This window comes from Trachinotus anak, unplaced genomic scaffold (assembly GCF_046630095.1).
Source record: "Trachinotus anak isolate AG129_WGS33_773 ecotype Australia unplaced genomic scaffold, CSIRO_AGI_Tana_v1 ptg000014l, whole genome shotgun sequence".
In the NCBI taxonomy this organism is placed as follows: domain Eukaryota; kingdom Metazoa; phylum Chordata; class Actinopteri; order Carangiformes; family Carangidae; genus Trachinotus; species Trachinotus anak.
In genome coordinates, this window is record NW_027273865.1 from 13,306,839 (window position 1) to 13,328,503 (window position 21,665).

General features: G+C 41.5%; 2 protein-coding genes across 4 annotated transcripts in view; one reads left to right on the plus strand and one right to left on the minus strand.

The window, feature by feature from the left end:
* Positions 1-2,913: 2,913 nt before the first annotated feature.
* On the plus strand, positions 2,914-4,998 carry LOC139631656 (uncharacterized membrane protein C3orf80 homolog). Its single transcript, XM_071496016.1, has one exon. The coding sequence runs from the start codon at positions 3,120-3,122 to the stop codon at positions 3,777-3,779; it is 660 nt and encodes a 219-aa protein (XP_071352117.1). The 5' UTR covers positions 2,914-3,119; the 3' UTR covers positions 3,780-4,998.
* Positions 4,999-7,552: 2,554 nt separating this feature from the next.
* ift80 (intraflagellar transport 80 homolog (Chlamydomonas)) overlaps positions 7,553-21,665 on the minus strand; it is a 36,264-nt gene continuing 22,151 nt past the window's right edge. For 2 of the 3 annotated variants that reach the window (XM_071496008.1, XM_071496007.1), the window contains exons 9-20: positions 17,989-18,168; positions 16,393-16,511; positions 15,730-15,804; positions 14,978-15,141; positions 14,818-14,882; positions 12,800-12,935; positions 12,532-12,679; positions 11,139-11,310; positions 9,453-9,542; positions 9,074-9,246; positions 8,791-8,914; positions 7,553-8,292 (exon numbers count right to left, since the gene is read on the minus strand). In XM_071496008.1, coding sequence (XP_071352109.1) covers positions 8,182-8,292; positions 8,791-8,914; positions 9,074-9,246; positions 9,453-9,542; positions 11,139-11,310; positions 12,532-12,679; positions 12,800-12,935; positions 14,818-14,882; positions 14,978-15,141; positions 15,730-15,804; positions 16,393-16,511; positions 17,989-18,168 — 1,557 coding nt within the window. In that variant the 3' untranslated portion in view covers positions 7,553-8,181. Of the gene's footprint in view, positions 8,293-8,790; positions 8,915-9,044; positions 9,247-9,452; positions 9,543-11,138; positions 11,311-12,531; positions 12,680-12,799; positions 12,936-14,817; positions 14,883-14,977; positions 15,142-15,729; positions 15,805-16,392; positions 16,512-17,988; positions 18,169-21,665 lie in introns of all 3 variants that reach the window. The other variant, XR_011693425.1, reaches the window with a different exon arrangement.

Consider the following 21,665-nt stretch of genomic DNA (forward strand, 5'->3'; position numbering starts at 1 on the left):
GCTCTGGTGCAAACAAAGCGAAACCCAGGACCATCAGTGGGTCCATTAACAAAGCCCGTGGCCTGACAAGGCTTTCTTTGTTTCATAATTAATGCAAACGTAATAACCGTGACATTGACCGTTGGGCGGTCCGTACATCAGTGTCTGTGACAGATGAACATGAACGCTGCCATTCATCATTACACAGGACTAATGGACCCCATAAGACTGAATTATTAAGCACAACACAAGAGACCTTTATGCCAGATTAATGGAAGCATACAGCACACCACATTTATTACAGTGATACACTACAGTCAGTGAGTTATTACTTTAATTGTCAGCCATACAGGAGGCTACGTCTTCAAATTATTGGGTTAAGTGAGCAAAGCTGCCTTTGTGCTGCTGGTGTTAACAAGCTTGTTGTGTGCAAACTTCTCACAGTTTCATCTCAATCTTCTCTCTCATTCTACATCTGTCTAAGAGTATCTAGGTTTCTGCCTCGGTGCATCCAAAACTCAAAAATGTCATTACGTCTGATAGAGCTCAGAAACATCACCTTCTGTTAATCTGCTATATATTATAAAGAGAAAAAAAACACTTGTCCTGTTTTATTTCCTTTGGGATGTAGTTGGTCTCCAATTGGTTTGATGTGTTTTCTGAAAGCTGCTCTTAGATGGACAGAGAACAAGACAGAGTGGGGGTAACAGAGGTAAAGAGAGAATTTATTCAATCAATCTTACTCACAGAAGAACAGTACTTTGTGGTGTATTTCAGGGAAAGAGGGAAAAGAGGCAGGATGTGGTGGGTTAGAAACAGATTTGAGGAGGAGAAATAGTCAGTGAAAGAAGATAAACAAGAGAGAACAAAGACAGGATTATTTTTCAATATATTGTCATCAAATCCTTGTGATCGGTGAAGAAAAAAATTGATGAATATTATGTACATTCATTTATACTTTCAATTTTTCTTCAGGATGAATAAAGTTCTTTAATATGTTATTTCCTATCTTATCATCATAATTACTCACATGAATGTAATTAAAAAGCCAAAGGTTTTCCCTTACACAGTGGAGACTGTAGTCATTTTTGACTTTCCAGGCACTGCAGAGAGTGAAAGCTGTGATCAGAAATAGCAGTTGTTCCCTATATAAGTCAATAAAAGCCAACTGAGTAGCAGAAAAGCAGAAGTGCTGGGAAAGCCCTCAATGGACTGGACTGAAAAAAAGGTTTCTGAACTCAACTCTCAGAACCAAGGACCACAGGCTATTGACTGCGTATTTGTTTATTTGGTTAAAAGGGTGCCCTGTGATCACGTTTCCCTAATCGAAGCAGATAACAGAAAGAAATACGATGCTGCATAAATTAGGCAGCATGATGCTAGCCTTCTACTGAATTTCACGTCATAATGCCCCAGTAATTAGATTTGGTGTATTGTGCATTAGGCCTTGTTTAGGGAAGAAAGGAATACAGACTGGCTATTAGTGACAAAGAGTAAGATGGCGACAGAGGGGGTGGAACGTTCCTGTAATTTAAAAGGATTCGCCACATGATTTACACCATGAAGACTTGACAAAGACTGTCCAGGCTGTATCTCATCACTAACATCCCCTTTCTTTAAAATATTGTAAGTCTTCACTGTTCATAAATCCTCTTCACAAGGGAAAAGAACTCATAATCCTTTCAGATACAATAAGGACGTACAGCTTTGAGGACTGACCTTGGTCAAGCTATACAGCCACTGGAGAAAATTATTTATGCAGTCACTGATACACAAATGATGTAGACTGCTTTAATTATATCAGTAAGTATTCAGTACTTGCAGAGCAGCTTACTGAGCTGTCTGTCACTCTTGGATGTCATCCAAAGCAACATCTTTAGTGTAAATTAACATGGTGGGCAAGGAGATTATGGTTTAACCTGGTGATTTAGTTTTATGGTTATGTTCTTCAGTGCTGGTTCTCTAGGACATCGCTGGACTAATGTGAATCCAGACACTCTTCTAATGGGGCCCATTACAACCGACACTGCAAGAACTATTCATTTTTTATGAGAGGGGTAGCTCTATTGGCGCCTTGTATCGGGGGCATTCACTGCAGGATTCAGTGAGTGTGTAAGTCTTAAGAATGGTTCAGCCTTTTGGGGACGATGGATCATGAAGTGGAGTCTGGGGACTTTCAGGGACCTCCTTTAGAGGGTTCCAGATCCCCAGTGTTGGAATAGAGAGTACTGTAGTTAAGCACAACTTTGAGGTACTTGAACTTGAGTATTTTTATTTCGTGCTATTTTTATGTTTTACTCCACTGCATTTATTTGACATCTTTAGATGTTAGATGTCTTTACAGATTAAGATTTTACTCATTTGTACCCATAAAAATATGAGGCATTGTTACAGATTGAGCAACCAGTAATAACACTGGCCAACTTTTACTTAAATTGCCTTGTCAATGCAAAAGGTTTACATATGACTGAATATTTCTAAATTGCAGTATTACCACTCTTACTTAAGTCAAGTAGCTATCTCAATACTTCTTCCATCACTGCGGAATAAGGACTAGTTATGTTGATCAGATAACAGTATAAGAATTTCTCAATCTCCTCTCTGCGGTTGTCACCCTTCCACCTACCTGTTCATGATCCTCTACTGAATCTCCCCAAACAACATAAGTGAGGGGGCTCTGCAGCAAACTTTGCACCTATCTGTGAGGGAGCTGTTGATATGACATAGCTAGTTAGTGGTTGGGGTCACAAGCCACTTGGGTAGGACAGCATGAACGTGACAACGTCAACTGATGGGGACCATAATAAATATGGGTTACACTATTACATGCTAAGAAACTGATAGAAAAAATTCTACACGTATGTACGTAATGATGTAAGATTATTCATGATTCTCATCATTGCTCCCTGCAGAAATCGATGTTGCTCCACTCCTATCGCACATACACAACAGACAGGTCGTCCTCAACCGGGGGGCACCTGCTGTCCCGCTCCGCGCCGCAGTGGCTGTAAGAGCACGGTAGGTGCACAGCTGGAAGGAAAGGCAGACCTGTAACACCTTATATATATACTTCAGTATTACAACATCACACGCACGGGAGACGGCGACGCGCATTACTTCCTATCCCGGTAGATCCAGACATGATGCCCCGTCTGCCGGGCGGCGGCAGGACAACGTGTGGGACCACCGGAACCCTTTTGTCGGCATGTCTGGTCTCCGCTTGTCAAGCCCTCCGGAGCTGCGGGGATGTCCAGTGCGGAGATGGCCAGCAGTGCTGTCCGCCCATCGTCACCGGGAACGGCAGTACCAGCTCCACGGTGCGCTGCTGCAAGCTGCCCATCCACATTTTCTTCGACAACGTAGGCTGGTTTACGCGGAAGCTGTCGGGCATCCTCATCCTGTTACTGCTCTTTGCCATGGGCTACTTCATCCAGCGGATCATCTGCCCGCGGCCCCGCCGGCACCAGCACCACGACCGCAGCGAGGAGCCCTCCCTCTTCCACGGGCACGCATCGGCGTCCCAGGACTCCCTGCTGGACCGGTACCCCGAGTACAGCCTCGGGGACTTCACCTCTCCGAACCTGCCAGCCTACGACGAGGTCAAATATTTGCCCACGTATGAGGAAAGCATGCAGGAGATGCACAGAGACCGATCTGATGATAACTTGCTATCGGAAATTGAGAGGGGCGGTCAGGGCAGAGTGAGAGCAGCAGGACCGAGGGCTGGAGACCAGAGGCGGGATGTCCTGGAGGTGTCAGAACCGCAACACAGCCCAAGGACATGTCGAAACTCTGTCTGACGGAAAACAGATTGGGCAGAGCTACAGAGACAGTATTAGCGCTCTTATTTTAATACCATCAGGGTAATTATCTTGCAGAGGAACAAACTCAAGTGCAATTATAATCCTGAATGTTAAGAATAAAGGAGGAGGCTGAGAAAATGTACGTGTTTTGTAAGATTATAGGGGATTACTCGCCTTTTGTATGCAAATAACCGCTTGGGTTAAGTGAAGGAGATTATAAAGTAAGCGAAGGCGTCTGAAATTGACGCTCTTTGTGTTGGGGATAGCTAATTTGGCTCCGGCACAATCGCATTAAGTTTTACTTCAGCACCTCAATTTTAAGTGGCACCATGAAACAGTTTTTCTTCTGTCAAATTCTCGTCCTTTCTTATACATAATGCTAAATATTCTGCTGGACCTGAAAGACCCCCTGTTCTTTTATTTAGTCTTTATTGAATTTGCATCCAAAAGGAAGAATATTTAGATTTCTCCCCCCTCAGTAACCTGAAATCTGGGCTGAAAGTGGGAGTGAGGGGATGAATATCAATTTTAATAGTTTCTGAGGCACACATTTTTTATCAGCCAACTTTAGAGCCAGCTAATTTATGCCTTATCAGCATGAAAGCAATATTCTCATGCACATGCACATACACACACTGGGAGCTGACAGATGAGCATTTTATCAGTGAGCCATGTCTGATATGTCTACTGCAAAAGCTAAGCCAAAGCAGATGCCTGCAATTTGAAAAAAAAAAAAAAAGGGAAAATGCTCTGATCCTAGGAGTCTTGCTGCTCCAGGCTACATGTATCAGTGTCTCCCAGGTTCTGAATTCAGGGAAGACAATGACAGAGATTACAGCTGGCATACTGATAGGGTGTAAGGTGCCAAGAAACAAAGTTGTATATTGATGATAGCATGTCAGACGAGATCACAACTGCTGCCCCAAGCAGAACTAAAAAAGTACAGCTCAGACCAAGCGAAAGAAAAGACAAGGGGACATCTAACAGGAAACAATGATGAGACAGAGACAGGAGGCAGTCATGAGAGTAGTTTGAAGGTGCAGACCGAAAATATGGTCAAATCTACTTGTATGTTGATCATAAGTGTGTAACTGAGAGGAGTCTTTTTTCTGCTATAAACTGAAAATCAAGCTGACACTGCACACACATGGATTAAAGCATATAAGGTATATTTGCCATTAACTGTCCATTAAATGTCTCATTATAATATTGAAAAGACTCATTTGTCATTAGACATTACGAACTGGATGTGTGGTAAACAGTCACACTTGGCATATCCTTTCTCCAGCTAGAAATGCTGGCACGAGAACCTCCTATAGTGCTGCAAATAACAATTACCTTCATTATCGAATAACATGCTAATTATCATCACAATTCACTGACTAATCCTTTGGCCTATAAAAAGCCATAGAACAGTGATGTCCATAAGAGGATCCCAGAGCCCAAGATCATGTCTTCAAAGTGCTTTTGACACAGTCCAAAACAAATATTTAGTTTACTATGACAGAAAATTTAGATTTGAGAGGCTGCAGCAAGTGAATTTTTGTCAATTATCAAAATAGTCACCAATTAATGTCAATCAACAAAAATAAACAGACCAATTTATTTACCTGCGCCTGAATGTGAAATGTTGTTAGTATATAAGCTTATATATAAACTTCATTTACTTCTGCATAAGCAGGTGTACAGCACCCATTGACCCTCACCCTCATCAAATCGACCACACAGCTTTAACAGGGAAGCTCCAGGATGGATATTTTTCATCAGAAAGACCAAAGCACATTCATTATGACAATATAATACCAGGAAGTATATCAGAGCATTCTTATTCACCACAATAAATAAAACTTCCATTTCTGTTAAATGTTTAGCTAATAAATAAAGGATGAAGTTGTTGCCAAAAGCATCTTCATCCACAAAACTACACTTTACAATTACAGACCTCAAGCTCCTCTAATAATCCTGATACTAAAAGTCTGAGTGTGACTGTGGTGACTTGTGTAATCCAATACTGCCAGATCATGATGCTAGAGCCAATAGTCAACACTGATGGCTTGCCTTTCCAGGGGGAAATTTGTGGGTGGGAGGGGTTTGCACTTAAAAGCATTAAATCCATGCTTAAAACCCACTGATGGGTAGATGATGGAGTATGTGACCCCTAAATGCATGAAACCATGTATGAGAGCTACTCAAACCATTAGAGGTGTGAATGTTGCATTTCACTCTCTCCTCAATAGTCATTGCAGTTCATTGTGAACCAGCTCCCATATATCTATGCTGCAACAGTGAGTCTTGGAGGAGAGGGCAAAACCAGTCTGCTACATTTCCCAACATGAAACTTTAATCAGAGAATATAAAGCCGGGGCATCCCCTGGCAGGGGAGAGGACACTGATCCTCAAATGCACATATGACAAATTCAGACATGTACTGTATATGCACAAACATATACAGAGTAACAGACAGAGTGAAGCAGACATGTACAAAGATAAACACAGGGACAAATACTAACTACACACACATTCACACAAAATGGATTTGGTGTAAGCAACACTAGAATCTGCGTCAACAATACAGGTATCATATTGCTCTCTGGACCAAAGAAAAGATCAACTATAAAGGTCAAATCAATGAGCATTATCTTGTTCATAAGTTCTAGATTACATCTGGGAATTGTATTTTTGGGAGAGCTGCACTGTTTGGTCATCAATTTAATATATGAGAACTTGCAAGTCATTGAATATGTGTATACAACTGTGTAGTTTAATAAAAGTCATGTCTATTTCTTATTTTGTAGTTTCAAAAATGTGAAATTTTTCCAGTGTGTTTATTATTCAGTGGTTAACACTGAGAGCCTAAAGATAGTATGCATGTATAAATCTAACTTTTCTATTCTTAATTTACAGATGAGGTATAATAAACACACTGTTAAAAGAATTCTTTTTTATTATGTATATACAGAAAATCCTAGTCACATTACTAAGACTTGGTAAGCACGCATTGTAAAGTTTAAGAGGGAGCATGAATACAACACAAATTTGTTTCAATCTTCATGTTCAATGTGTGTGGCCACTCTCTGCGCTAATGCATGTGAAACCTGACTCCTCGCTGATAAGTCTTTTCATAGATGAATGGTGTTTGGTCTGGATGAATATGGTTTATCACGCAGTGAGTAGGCTTAGAAAGAAAGCGGATGGAGTGAGTCAAATAAGAGAAAGACACTGAGTCAGAGACAGACTTAGTCTAAAAGTGGCTGAAAGTGCAAGGAGTTCAGGAAAAAAAGCAACAGCAAGAGAGAATGAACCCATTGATAGTTGACAGACCCATCCACCACTTCTTTGACGTTTCATCAACTGTGGCCACTCACGGTTTCAGGGATTATGCTGATCACTTTCTACCATATCTGTCCACATCATCGTGATATGGTCTAGCAGTTGTTTATTGGAGAGCCATGAGACATCCCTCCTGAGCCACTAGAGGAGATGGATAGGCTATAATGGTCTGCTGATGCACTGGCCTTCTGCCAACCAGGGGGTGGAGCTGCATGGCAAGCAGTTGGTTTCACACCTCAGCAGAAAAGGAAACATAAGAATAACTCAAAGAGAAGCACACACCGGACTGTATTGGACTGTCAAATGTGCATGCACCCAGAAATACCTTTTGGGTTGATGTGCAAAGCTGAAAAAAACATTTCAAAGTGAAGTTTCAAGACATTAAAGGAATATGAAAAATAGAGAAAGCAATGTAAGAGCGGATATTTTGTCTGAATATATACAGTATTTCCATCTGTTTTATTAACTGACATTCTTTGTAGTGTTTACAGAGAGAAAATCTTTGAATATATAAATTCTGAAAATGTCTATCCATATAAAAATACAGTCAAACATCAGTGACAAAAAACAAAGCAATTCAGTAAATTTGTGCATGACTGAACATACCAAGTTGACAAATAGAAAAAGATAACAGTCAACTCTGAACTTAACACACTAAAATCACTGAGAAGCTGATGACAGAAAGGCCATAATGGTGCTGTTGCTGAAAGATAGAGACTCTTATCAAAAGTCAAATCATCCACCCACAGTAACAGATTGCCATGTACCGATATGATATTGTGATAATGTTTTATATTACACAGCATATGCCACAACATTGTACTGTATGAGTCAAAGACAAGTGTCATATTCTTCATGGTCTAATAATCTTCACAGCTCCAAACTTTCCCTTTTGTTTTTATTTGAAATGTATGTACTTGTAGCTAATGGTGGACATTGAACCTCAAGTGCAGATTTTTTTCTTTAACCTTAAGGCCAAGTCTAACCACCTAATCTTCTCCAAATGTCAAAAACACATGGTCATCGATTTCTGCAAAAGCTGATGTTTTGGAGAAAGGTCTCCTGAACATTAACGTCGAGGGGCCACGCTGCTCCTTACAGAGGCATTGGCAGCTTTCTCTCTTTCTTTTGACAACTCCAGCTCTATCTTCGCCTGGATTTTCTCCCAGTCCACCTCAACCTGGCAGAGACACAAAGGAAAGATGAAATGAGCTTAGATGAGCTATTGTATTTTGTTGTGGTAAGTACCAGACTGACAACGCAAAGCAGCTATTAGTCCTGTTACATGATAAGGCAGGGATCCTGCTGGACGCCTGAAAAGTGACTGAAAGGTGAAAAGTGTGTCGTATTTTTTATGCTGATCCTGATGACACTGCCATATTTAAGGCACCCCAACAATCATCATCTGAGCAATCTGTGAGACTAACATCTCCATTTTTGGTTTTGCTCCACATGCTCTTCTGATTGGATGGCAGAGAAAAAGTTGAGGTGATATAAAGTGTTTATCTCTTAAGATTTTAATTTTTTTTCTTCCGGAGGTGCTCAGAGTGTATACATAGTGTGTAAAAAGCTACTGAACTGAAACCCATTGAAAGCAATTAAAAATGCTAAATATGCATCTAGTGTGATTGCTGCCAATTAATTAATTCAGTGTAGCAGACAGGCTGTCCATACATACCCCTTCAGCATACTGCAGGAATCTCTTATTGGTCTCCTTCCTGCCAAATTTCTGTAGGAACTTTGCCCTATAGGCCAGCACGGTGTCTACATGGGTCTTATGCTTGACCGCCAGCTCCAGTGCCCTGGACACATAATGACAAGATGTAGATACACATCCATCTGGTATGGATAAACAAGCCTCACCTTAACTCTTGCTCAAACCTAATTCATCCTCTAAAACAGCTCATACTATCCCTCTCCTTCCAGCTGTACCTTCGTACACAGAAACACTTGCGTTGTACCTCTCCCAGTTGAAAAGGTCAATGTTGATTTGTATAGCCTGGTAGATGAGACCAGCTTGTAACAGAGTGGCCTCAGCCTCCTGGCCCTGACCACTGAACATCAGCATGTGGGCCAAAGATGACTCCTTAGATGGCTGCTCCTTTATAAAGTTGATGTACTGCACCCTAGGTAACTAAGACAAGAGAGGGTAAGAAAAGAGAGGAAAAAAAAGAGATTGTGAATGAAATAACTTATAATTGGTCTCTACAACTTAATTCTTCTGTCAGAATCATTGAAGTTTCAGTGAATTCAATTGTGTGTGTGTGTGTACTTGTGTTGAAAGACCTGGCTAAATAAACTGTGCATTCGACTGAATTGGCTGTTAACTAATGCTGTTACCTCTCCAATAGCAGCATAGGCCATCTCTGCTGTGGTCAGCTCCCTGTTTGCCATTGCCATACCAGCAAGACATGCCCATAAAGACTGGTCCTATAGAAAAGGGGAGCAGAGGCACTGAGCATCTGTAAATAACAATATCTCACAATCTGACACAATGACCCAGAGATTAGTTCTTGAATGCATTTTTCTTTTTTCACAGGCTTTGCATGTTGTAATAGCTAAGAAGCACAGGTCAGTGACACAGTCATGAAAAAAGTAAAGCGAAGAAGAGTTTGAATTAGTTTGCTAGTTTTGCAGGACTAAATACTTCCAAATGTTTTATTTAAAATGAAAAACAGTTCAAGCTAGCCATGATGAAGAATACAGCAAAGCAAAATGGGGATGGAAGATTCAAAGTCATTTGAAGAGTGCATGTGTGTATGAGTGTGCCCAGGGACAGGATATGATGGTGTCTTTATAGTCCCCATTACATCCCGTTCCTATCCTGGCAGGCCTCATTATAGTCATGCTCCAAGCCATTAAGAAAACATGCATGACACACACAGAAACGAACACAAACATAGACATTTGCAGTACACAGTATCTATGAATGTAAACAAATGTGTCACCACTTTCTTCCGTGCAGCTGCATTCATTAAAGTGAAGCCCTAACCACCAATTGGCCAACAGTTGAGCAAACTTCACACTAGAGTCACCACTCTGTAATTCCCTCTTTAATCAATGTCCATCACAAACAGCTCTAATCGGAAACCACAAATAACACTGACGGCCTAACTTGATATAAAAACGTCAGTCCCTAAATCTTCCTTCGGTGTGCCTGTGTCATAGTTGGATAATATAATCTATATATGTTATATATTCCTGTATGTGTGTATGACTCTAAACTATTACATGTATTGACTACAAGCTGAGGGCTTACTGACAACATCAAATGTGATTCTGGGAAAAGCCACACTGCCACAAAACTTTTACCAGAAGTAGAGGGCGGGGGGGTCGAGGAAAAAGCTCTGAAACAACCAGTGCCTCTCTCTCCATCCCTTTTGTCCCACCCACCTCTTGCTACTAACGTCCGTTTTTTCTGGGATGTGGTTATTGCATCATCTCCCTAGCAAAGACACAGTCTCACACTGCATTCAGTGTGCGTGTGTATATGCATGTGGAGAGTTTACACATGCATATAGTAGTGTGTGTATTTATGTGTGACATCTAAGGGGGCTAAATCCGGTAAATGGTGTCACCAGGCTAATTGAAGGCTAATTAAAGCCTGCTGGTCTGGTCCCATAAACCTGACTACTACCTTCTCATTTCAGACTCTGTCTTTCTCTCTGTTACATACAGTACATGCATGAGTGTGACACACACCACAGGATCCTGGAATGTGACAGAGCCTTAAACTATAGAATATGTCACACAATCTTGTGGTCAATTACAGTATATGTGTGTATGTACACTTACACACACACAGACGCACGCGCACACACACACACACACACACACACACACACACACACACACACAGACACACATGAAAGTTAGTGATTAAAACTAAGAAGCAATGTCATTTGGGAATCTAACATGTAAAGAACTACTTCAAATGTGTACACAAACACAAAGAACAGATTTAATAATGATAACACAGCAGGTAAAACAATTAGTACACATTAATATGATATGCTGATAACTTACCTTGGCGAAGCGGCAGAGGCGCAGCGCATCCTCCCAGCGTGCAGAGGTGCTGTATTCGTGAAGTAGGGCTGGGTAGGGAGGTACACTGCTATACACCAGTGAACCGTCTCCTTGCCGTAAAGTCACTTTAGTGCCAACATAGCTCAGAATGTGGGGTGCACGGCTGAACTCACTTTGAAGAGGACAAATACATACACACATCAGAATCAGACGGATTCACATAACTACATCCTCACAGTTTTGTTTGATAGTGGGAATGAAAAAATTAAAAGAGTATGAATCTGAGAAAAAAAATACGGACCATTCAATAATACATATACAGTATATAAGTTATAACTAAGTACAAAATTTATTTAACCTGATAACATATAGAGGATGATGGATTGTCCTAATTAAGAACACAACAGTGAGCTTATTGACCTTGTAGTTTTTGCCAGTTAGCATATGTGTGCATGTGTGTGTGCCAGAATTTCTAATACAAAGAGTAATTTGTGGGAGCCCACCACATATACAATTTGGCTGAATTGATGAAATAACATACTGACAGTGCTGCTTTTGTAATTTGCACTGTACTTGGTCCAAATTCCCTTCCATCAATGATATTCTAAAAACTTTGACACACAAAGTGGAGCCTTTGCATTTGTTTATTTACTAGCTCTTGACTCTTGGTATCGGGTGTTCCCCATTTGCACATTGCATAAAAACAAATTTTTAATGAGTCCCATGAAAAAATCTGGCTGCAGGCGTGCCCATATATTACAATTGCAAAACTTGGTCCTATTAAGAGCAAATGTAAGTATCGTTCAGCACAAGAAGTGTAAAAGTGTAAAACAGCAAGCCATATAACCATAGAGACAAACAAAAATGAAAGAAATATATTTTAAGTACAATATAAACACAAATCAAAACAAAACTGGGAAACCAAATGTTGAGATTAGTGTAGCAGGGACAAGCAAAAGTAGTCCAAGTTTGCCTGTATAGACGTGCAGGCACTCTGTCTTAGCACCTCCTGCCTTGGCTGAAGCTGAGGACTTTTGGGCAGGAAGCATTGTACAGTCTGACAGCTGCTGGCAAAAAGGAGTGCCTAAAGCACTGTGTGTTGTACCTTTGGGAATGAGTTGGAAGGTGCAAAAAAGCTGCTTCTATCTCTCTTCTTAGCTCTTACTTTACTTCTATTCTTACTGCTTCTCTTCCATGACTGTTTTGAGCTCACATGAAAATTGTCAGGGCAAGTTTGCACTCTTTGCTACTGGATGTTTGTAATTCTGGCTGGCCTCTAACCCACTGCTTCTGTCATAGTAAGCCACTCATCACTCTGGTAAACAGTATCAAACGTTTATGCTATAATGCCAGTATGTAAGTGAGTGAGTGAGTGAGGACTCTGAATATCTACCTGCCATCCTTTATGTACAATGTTTTTGGCAGCAGTTCCTTGTCAGTGAAGACAGCACTTGGGTAGTACCACACCGTGAACTGGTTGTCCTGGATTCCACACAAGATGTTAGCAGCATCATTCCATGCCATATTGTGAACCATGCTTCCTAAAGCAGAGAACACACATACATCAATCTCGTTCATCCAATGTTAGCTTTACTTGTGTATAAAAAATAATGAGAGTCACTACACTTCTTCTGAAGTGAGTTCCCTCCTTCCTGTCTCACCAATTTTGCAGATTTTGGGCTCTCGCCCAAGATGACGCACAGAGGTCAAATAAAGGTCACGGTTCTTGTCTATAAGGGCAATCTTCCTTTCGGTGGATGGGCCACACTGGTCCAGAGCTATCTCCACCACCTCCAGCTACATATAAATACAGAGACGCACACATGAGCACAAAGGTAAGAAGGAACAGTGGAGTGAATGATGGAAGAAGGACAAAAGATCAGGAAAAGAAAGGAAAAGGGGGAGAGTGGTTTGTACCGTGACCCAACAGCCTTATTGCCAAGTGTGTGTGTGTGTGTGTGTGTGTGTATATGAGAGAGAGGGAGGGAGAGAGAGAGAGAGAGAGAGAGAGAGAGAGAGAGAGAGAGAGAGAGAGAGAGAGAGAGAGAGAGAGAGAGAGACAGTGAGTGTGCGTTTGTCTGAGTGTTTGGCCAGAGCCAGCTGGCCTTGTTGCAGTGTCTTGGAGCTGTGGAGTACTGGCAGACAAAGCCATGCTGACAAACAGTAACTACTGCTACCTCTACTTCTTTTCCTTCTCTTCTAATTCTTTCCTTCTTTTTGTCTCTTTCCCTCTTAGTTTGACCTCAAAGCCCTTCCCCCATTCTCCTCCTGTGTCTTTATTGTCTCTCCCCATTCTGGATATGTCTTAGTATATTTTTAGCACAGGCACGTGCTCTAAAAAGACTCTATCCCCCAACTAAGTTTATTTGAGTGAAACTTGTTGAATCATCAAGGTCAAAAAATACTAAACAAACAAGTATTATTGCATAATATTTTTAATGAAAAATGTTTTTGATGCAGCTCCATGTGAATGCCTACTAACAAAACATTCATGAGCAAGTAACACAAAGGTGAAGTTTATGCTATTGTCAGCATTTTGTCCACAATTTGCTTCACTTTTTTCTTCCAAGAAAAAGAGACGGAGAATGACTTTGACATTCATCTCCCTGTGTCTGTCCTAAACAGAGTTTTTTCTAATGTCACCTGTAACCCAACAAAATAATGTAGGTAGTTCAAAGTATGCTATCCATTAGGAAATCTGTTAATATCATTGGTATTATGCTAGTTAGCTTGGCATGCTAAAACACTTTTGCTCTGCATCTCCTGGCTCTGGAAATACAAAAATTGACAAAACTTTCCAAACTCCTTTAATAATAAGTGTCACTTTTAGGGCCTGGTCACCCCAGTATTTACAGTATGCTGAAATCAGTTCATATCAGTTGAATCAGCACAGTCAGTGGAATTGCAAGCAGAGGGGATGGAAATTTGCAGAGCACTTTTAAGTAGAGTTCAACTTTGGGGAAGTTTGACACAAATTCATGCAAATTGCAAACTATATTGACAGTGCTGACCTTTGGGGGAATGGAGAGAACCATGCATTCAACAATAAAAGAGGCTACCATATTAGCTATGCCTCATGACCCACATTATAAAGTCACTAAGTCACCAAGCTTACAGCACCACGATTTGGCAAATTAATGAGGCAAATTAATTTCACTGTGCAACTTTTTGGTGTAACCAGGGACATACTATTGTCCCATGAAAACAGTTTTGGTATAACATTTGGTTACTATGGTTACAAAGCTATGACTGCACAATTAGCGTTTACAGGAGAGGTTTGGTCTAAGATCACTAAATCTAAGGAACTAATAAGAATGATGAAGGTGTATGGTGTCCCATCCTAACTGGTGTATCGATACAGAGGTGACTGAGAGAGATGTCCATTAAGTCACAAGCTCTAGCACCTTAAGATAGGAATTTGTCATTATATCAAACATTTTACATACTACACAAATAACAGAAAAATAATCAGTAAGCTCTAGCTCTAGATAACATGATCCTGTAGTTACAATGGTGATGTTCTCTTATTTGTTGTGTTTCTCTCCTCACTATCATAAATGTTACTGTAAAAACAAGGATGAAATTAAAATGAAAATTTACAGAATAATAAAAAAAAAAAAAACATCCATAACTAGCAACTAGTAACTTCATTGTTCTATAAAGCCAAAGGGTTACCCACCTTGTGGGTCAAGGGCTTCCCATCGCCAAGGGCTTTCCCGGTGAGGGCATCAAAGAGAAGGATGACTGGTAAGGAAAAACAACAACAAAAAAAAAAGAGTATAGTAAAAGCATAGTCCATCTTATCTTTAGCATTTTATTCATGACGATGGTTCCCTCACCTTTTTCATCACTCTTGTCTCGGATAGCAATGGCATCGTTACTAAGCGAGACACCTTGGGCATTTAGGATGTCCGCTCTCATACCAGGGAACTTTGGGGAGGATATCAGTCGACCCTCATAGGAGAACGTATACAACCCTGCTCCATCCACAAGCAGAAAGTGTCTGGATGGGGGAGGCATAAGGGGGATGAGAGCAGAGTGAGTGTATTGTATATATATAATTTTTGCATGTGGGTGAGTAGGAAAGCATGAGGAGGGAACAGTGGGAGCAAGGAGGGAGATTAAATATATGAAATGTTAAAAAGTGAAATAATAAGATGATAACATTTAATGAGCTCTCACAAGCAGGTAATTTAAACATGTATTGTATATTAACACAGCATTAACTTACTCTGAGCGACTTACTGAACTTTACTGTGATTACAGAATGGCCAGTAATCTATTTAGCTCTATGCTGAGTGTCAGCAGCACCGCACTGAAGTATTGCACAAGAGCTTCTCCATATTAATCTAATTTCCCCCTGTGATTTCACTCACAGCCTTATTGTATGACAGGATAGGTTTAGCTAGAGCACAGTGCCTGTGTGTGTGCGTGTGTGTGTGTGTGTGTGTGTGTATATGTCTGTGTGTGTGTTCTTGGTTGGCTGCTTGATGAATGGTCAGTACGGAGTAATGAGGCATTAGAGAAGCTGATAGCCGATCCAACAGCCTTTTCTCTCACTTGTTGTACTGCTCTTGGAAAAAAGACTCACTTCTCTGCTTGCAGGATGAGACTAACTGTTCCCTCCTTCAGGTCAAAGATGAGGGGAGTATTCCAGTTTCTTGAGCTGCCACAAACACACACAGCAAAATTAATAAAAACACAGACACCTAAGAAGAAAGTGCTACATCTGAAATAAGTGCAGAGGTGGGCAGACCACAGAAATAAGAACAAGAAGAGAAAGAGTCTTCAATTAAGTTAAGAAATCTATAATAAAATATACAGCAAAGAAAAAAAGATTTTTCACAGATTCGTACAGTCCTCTTGCCATTTGTAGCAACTGTAGAGGTTGTCTGTTTTCTTGCCATGTCACCAATGTGTGAAAGTAAAAGTAAACATTTAAATTACCTAAAATATTCAAAACACATCAAGAGGTCATCTGACAACATTAGCCTGGTAAGAATCAGCATCTTAGTAGGATGCGTTTGTTTTTTTTCTCCACCAAGAGTCTGTAATTTTTCTGTTTTTTTAAGGCACAAGTTTTTGAGACTTTCAGTATCTCACTACATGGCATGAAATCTTATTGTATTTCACTTGGATCCAAACATTATCAGTTGTCAATAAACGTAAAGGATGAGCATGAGCATGTGTTGCACAAAATCCTTACGAGAGGAGGAAATTACTGAGGCAAGAGAAGGAGGAGTGGGCTACTGACTTGTAGACATAGCACTGGAGGGAAGTGGCGACCACCAGGTGACCGTATGCCAGCGAAGCTTTGATGACTCGATCTCTAAACTCCAATACATCCACTGCATCATTCATCACGTTCCTCACCTGAGAAAAAAGAAGAAAAAGAGAAGAGCACAAAGATGAGTGTTGAAGTAGAGAGTAGTGATGAATCAAGTTTTCAGAAATTACTGAGCAGGCATAAACTTTATACTACTGAGCAAACACTTTCTCAAGCAACAAAGGGGAGACACTAGCTTCACTAACAGAGGCTTGAACACAGTCACGTACAGAGTGGAGTGTATTTATTCTTAATATACACAGGAAACAGTCTACAGTATGTCCAAGTATACGTAGGGCAACTGTGGTCAGAGAAAGACGTTTTTACTGTCTGAAGTGTGTGCGAGCAGTGGTTGGTGCTCATTTTTTCACCTGCATAGATAAATACTTCCTTCCAGCTCTCTCTGTAAATGAATGAAAGGGCCTTTTCCAGCACCAGGTGAAAGGTGGGGTTATTTTTACAGCTTTACAAATCTTCCTCCTCTGCTCCCTCCAGCAAGCCAAATTTACATGCAACACAACCAGGAATAAAAAACATTTGACCGCAAGGTGGTAAATTTAGCTGGCTGATTCACAAACCACTGGCAGATGTGCACTTTTAAAACGGACTGCGAGGAGCAGAGGGGGAGGAGGGAGACAGAAAAGCGCCTGCAAGGCTGAAAATAAATGGTTGATGACCCAACTTTGTTTGGTTTACACAAACTGCACTTGGTAAAGATGTCTATGGCAAATGAATGCATGTGTGTTGGTACACATGCATGTGCATGACCTTGTTTCTGTAGGTGTGTGTGTGTGTGTGTGTGTGTGTATCCCTGTCTGAAAGTATACAAGTGTGTGTGTATATGTACATTAGGGTGTGTTAACCGCATTTAAACACTACCTTGTGGTTAGCATGAGTTTAAACAGTAGAGAATGGTAGAGCAAGGGAGGCAGCTAGACAGGCTGGTCATTGTCATTGCAGGGCTGCACACTGGCACACTGGGAGGGTCCTACCATACAACGAGCCAAGGCCTGGAAAGCATTTGCTTCTCTACATGGCATACTCACTCATCTCTTTAGAGTCTGCCTATGGCATTGCACTGCTTATCAGTTTTCTTGTTATGTTGATTTAACAAAGCTTGGCTCTGTTAATGTTTGTCTGATGAAAATCTATTATTTTTCCTCACATATACACTGATTTTTAGTGGTCTTAATTTGAAAATCCATAAAGACACCCTCAACATGTATAACTTTAACTCCTATGACAGACCAGGCATCAAGATGGGCTTCCAGCGTTATTTTGTATATGCATATAACTGTCCATCTGTTTACATGAGACTTACTAACACTTTGTTTCATTTCTTCCTGTTTCTGTCATTGCTTTGTATCACATCAGTCTTTTATCGCTTTTTTTGTTTCATCAGATAAACTGTAACTAAACAATGAAATGAGACAAGACTTAACTGACTTTCTTCAAGGTTTAAAGCTGAAAAGGAACAGAAACTTAAAAGAGGATACGCGTGTGTGTCTATCTGTCTCTTTCTACCTGCATGGTTCTCCTCTTGGCAAGGGTGATCACAAAGTTCTTCCACTCCCAGTGCTGCTCCACCACATGGGCAAAGATGACATGCCCATTGCCACAGGCCCCAGCCAGCTGGGTGCCATCTGCAGACCAGGCCAAGGTGAACAAACTGCCTGTGTTGGGCTTCTCCAACGCATAGGACCACTGGAGGGAGGGGGCAAAGGGGGGAGAGAAAGAGAAGAGAGAGAGAGAAAGCAATATGGTTAATGGCTACAGATCTTTATCCACAATCTTAAACAATTACCTGGGGGGAAGCTTAGGACCTAGAAACAATGACAAGTCTAGAGAGAAGAAGCAGTGAGAGTGTATGAGTAAGCGTGTGTGTGTGTGTGTGTGTGTGTGTGTGTGTGTGTGTGTGCGTGCACATAATGTAAACTTTGCTAGAAAGACAGGGGCCCAGTCAGTCAGTCATTGAGCTGTGATGACCTGTGAGAACTGTGAGACACTGAAGGAGCGCTCAGCCCTGCCAAGTCCAGCACTCGCGCTCGTAAACATACACTCTGCTATCCTCATCTATTACATACACGGGGGGCAGGGGTACAGGGAGGAAAAGGGAGGGTTTACACATGAGCCCCTAAACTGAGGCCAAAAACTGATTAACAAGACCTCTTCCTTCTTTTTTACAAGAAAAGGTTTAAAAGAGGTAGAGCCTGAGAAGGAGGGGGAGAAAGATAGAGAGGCAAGGAGAGACTAACAGACACAAAGTAATAGAAAAAGTATTTTTCCCTTGTCAACTGTGCTGCACTGACTCTGATATTCAGTGATGGTGAAAGACACAACTGAGAGCTACACAGCCCTTCACAGTATTTAAGACATGAACACCTCTTCCATCTTTCCCTGTTTCCCTGAAGTGTTCCTTTTCTCTATGTAACCTCTTTATTTTTTTTGTCTGTTTCCAGTACTTTTTCCTACTCCTGCTATTGTCTTTCCACACTCCTGTCCCTGAAGCCTTCTGTGGAGTATCATAACAGAGAAGCATTTTTTGTGCTTTGATTCAATATGAATCAGCTGAGACAGTCTGGATCTGCCAGCGGATTTAAGTTTTCCGATTTGTTCACTTCCAGCACGATCTCTCATGAGGCCGGGCAGTAGCTAGATTAGCAGAGTAAGTTACACTAAACAAGTTTCTGTCTCATACAAATTTTATTTGCTGTTGCCCACTGTGGACACCTGGCATCTTTCTGTTATAACTAGGGCTGATTTTCTCACACAACAACCCCCCACCCACCCGTCCACCATCAACTTCAGACTTCCTCATCCTCCCCCAGGACTCCCTCTTGCCTTGGGTGCAAGTGGTTGGCTGATCTGTGCTGGGCTAGGGGTTTCTCTGCTGTGATCTTCCAAACAAATACATCCATTCACACTGTAAATTGCTTATGAAGGGAGAAAATCGCTAATGTTAGCCTAGTACTGCCTGCTTGCCTGCGATGGAGAGACAAGTGTGGTGCAACAGGCCAAGTGCTGCGGTGAAGCTTGGAGAAAAGGCTTCAGTGTGTTCGCTGCCTCATACACATGCAGCTGCGGGATGTGAGGTGTGGCGTTATTTCCTCTCCGTTGCCTTTGACAGGGCTAGAGGTAACAGTCGGCAGGCTACAGGTTACAGGCCCGCTGCTTTGATCTCTTTCCCTCCCCTGGTCTGTCTGTCAGCCTTATACACACACCGCTCAGCTGGTTTTGGTTTTTCAGCACCCTCCCAGCAGTTAATGTCATATCAGGCCCCAAAATAGTTGCAGGTAAAAACAAGACCTGTACAGCCATGTGGACAAGGCATAGTTTGTTAAAGTCAAATTAATTGCTATTTAATTTATTTTCCCTTCCTTCCCGCTTTCATTTCTACAGCTTCAAGCTTCCTCACTTATAAATCCTGCAACAGCAATTAGCCTTTCCTTATATAAATACATTCTTCACGTAAAGATTATTTTTCTCCTTTCCTTGCTTGCATGAGCTCCACAGCCAAGCGGCTCGAGCCAGCGTTGACAATAATGAGAGATCTCATGTACTCTTCAGCTAACATCTTGAGATGGCCCGCTCTGTGTTAAAGCACCCGGGGGGACAGGAAAGGGGATGGATGGAAGAGAGAGGGATGGATAGATGGAGGGTCAGAGATGTAGCTGAATGTATACACCAGACTGTAATGAAGCAGGACATATGATATCGGCCTGAGGAACACTGCTGGATCCATGCTTACCTAATGCTTTTAACACATTCAGTCATTTGACTCCTTCTAGAGCCAGCCGGCAAACCAGCAAGTGAGAATATGTGTGCGTGTGGGAAGGGGGGATTGTCTTTGTGCAGTTCTTGTGTGCATACACGTCTGTGTGTATGTAGTTTGTGAATGTGAGAGAAAGCAATGATGAGATGAGTAAACTGTAAATATAGAGAGAGTGTGAGAAAGGATGAAAATAAGATAGCAACACATCAAGATAATTAAAGTGTGTCTGTGTATAAAGGGAGAAATAAATGTGATTTCACTTTTCCCTCATGTGAGTGTCCAATGTCTGTTTTGAACGTGTGTGTGCATGTGTGTAAAAGAGGTGAAAATCCTCTGGCTTGTCAGAGTTGTCAGCCAGGGTCTGACTATGGGACACAGGGGGGACTCCTATTGCTCTCCTGAGATGAGCGGAGCGGGGCAGCAGAGGAGAAACCTGGGACATGAAAACCTTTTCCAGAGCAGCATTCAGATACAGCATACCTGCATCTCTCCCTCCTGGACCCTTACCTCTCTTTCATTTATTCCCTCTCTCCTTACAGGTGAAGAGTTTAGATTTCTTAACAGCTAGCTGCATAACAAGAAACTTGTTAGGAGAAAAACTGCATCAGGAAGTTCTTTGATGGAAATGAAGGACAGAGGGAGAATTTAAGACCAACTGATTTAGGGCATGTGCACACTAAGGCAGATATAACCAAACAGCAGAAGAACAATCATCTCTTTTCACCGTCCTCTGTTGTGTTGTGCTGTTACAGTTGGCAAATAGCTAAATTGTGCATTATGGCCACCACTTTGCAGGTGTTACTGCCTGATTACTTTGATTGATCTCAGCAGGCCGAACTTTTGTGTATAATCATTTTGTTTTGTTTCAGTGTGGCCAAATACAAATGACTATTTTATGGTAGTGACAAAATACACAAAAATACATACAATCAATCAGCGAGAGTGAGGAGTGATAGAAATGTAGCTTTTTAATATTCCTGCAACATAGTATCGGAGAAGATGTATGTCACCAGTCTTGAAATGCTAGTTTCTCCTTCCAAAGGACAACATCAGTGAGGCCAGTAAGAAAAAGGTGGTGGGGGTGAAGATGGGTAATTAAGAGGATAGCAGAGATTGGGAAAAGGGGAAGAACAGCAAGAGCAGGTGAGTCAGTCAGCAGCAGTAGATTTAGCAACTGATTTGATTGCAGCCAAAAGAAGCTCTACTGGACAAGGCTGGAAAGTGATGCAAGATTTGCACACAAACATACACAGAGAGTGTAGAAAGCTTTAGGAGAAGAAAGTGGCTTGTGGAAGGTAGGTCTGGGCCTTCATCTTGCTAGAGTCCAGTCTGGTTACTGAACCCTGTCTGTCCATAATGGGCAGCTTTGTGGCCAGAGAGGTGGCGGACATGACGTGTGGTTCTAAGCTGAGGGAGAGAGGGGGAGACT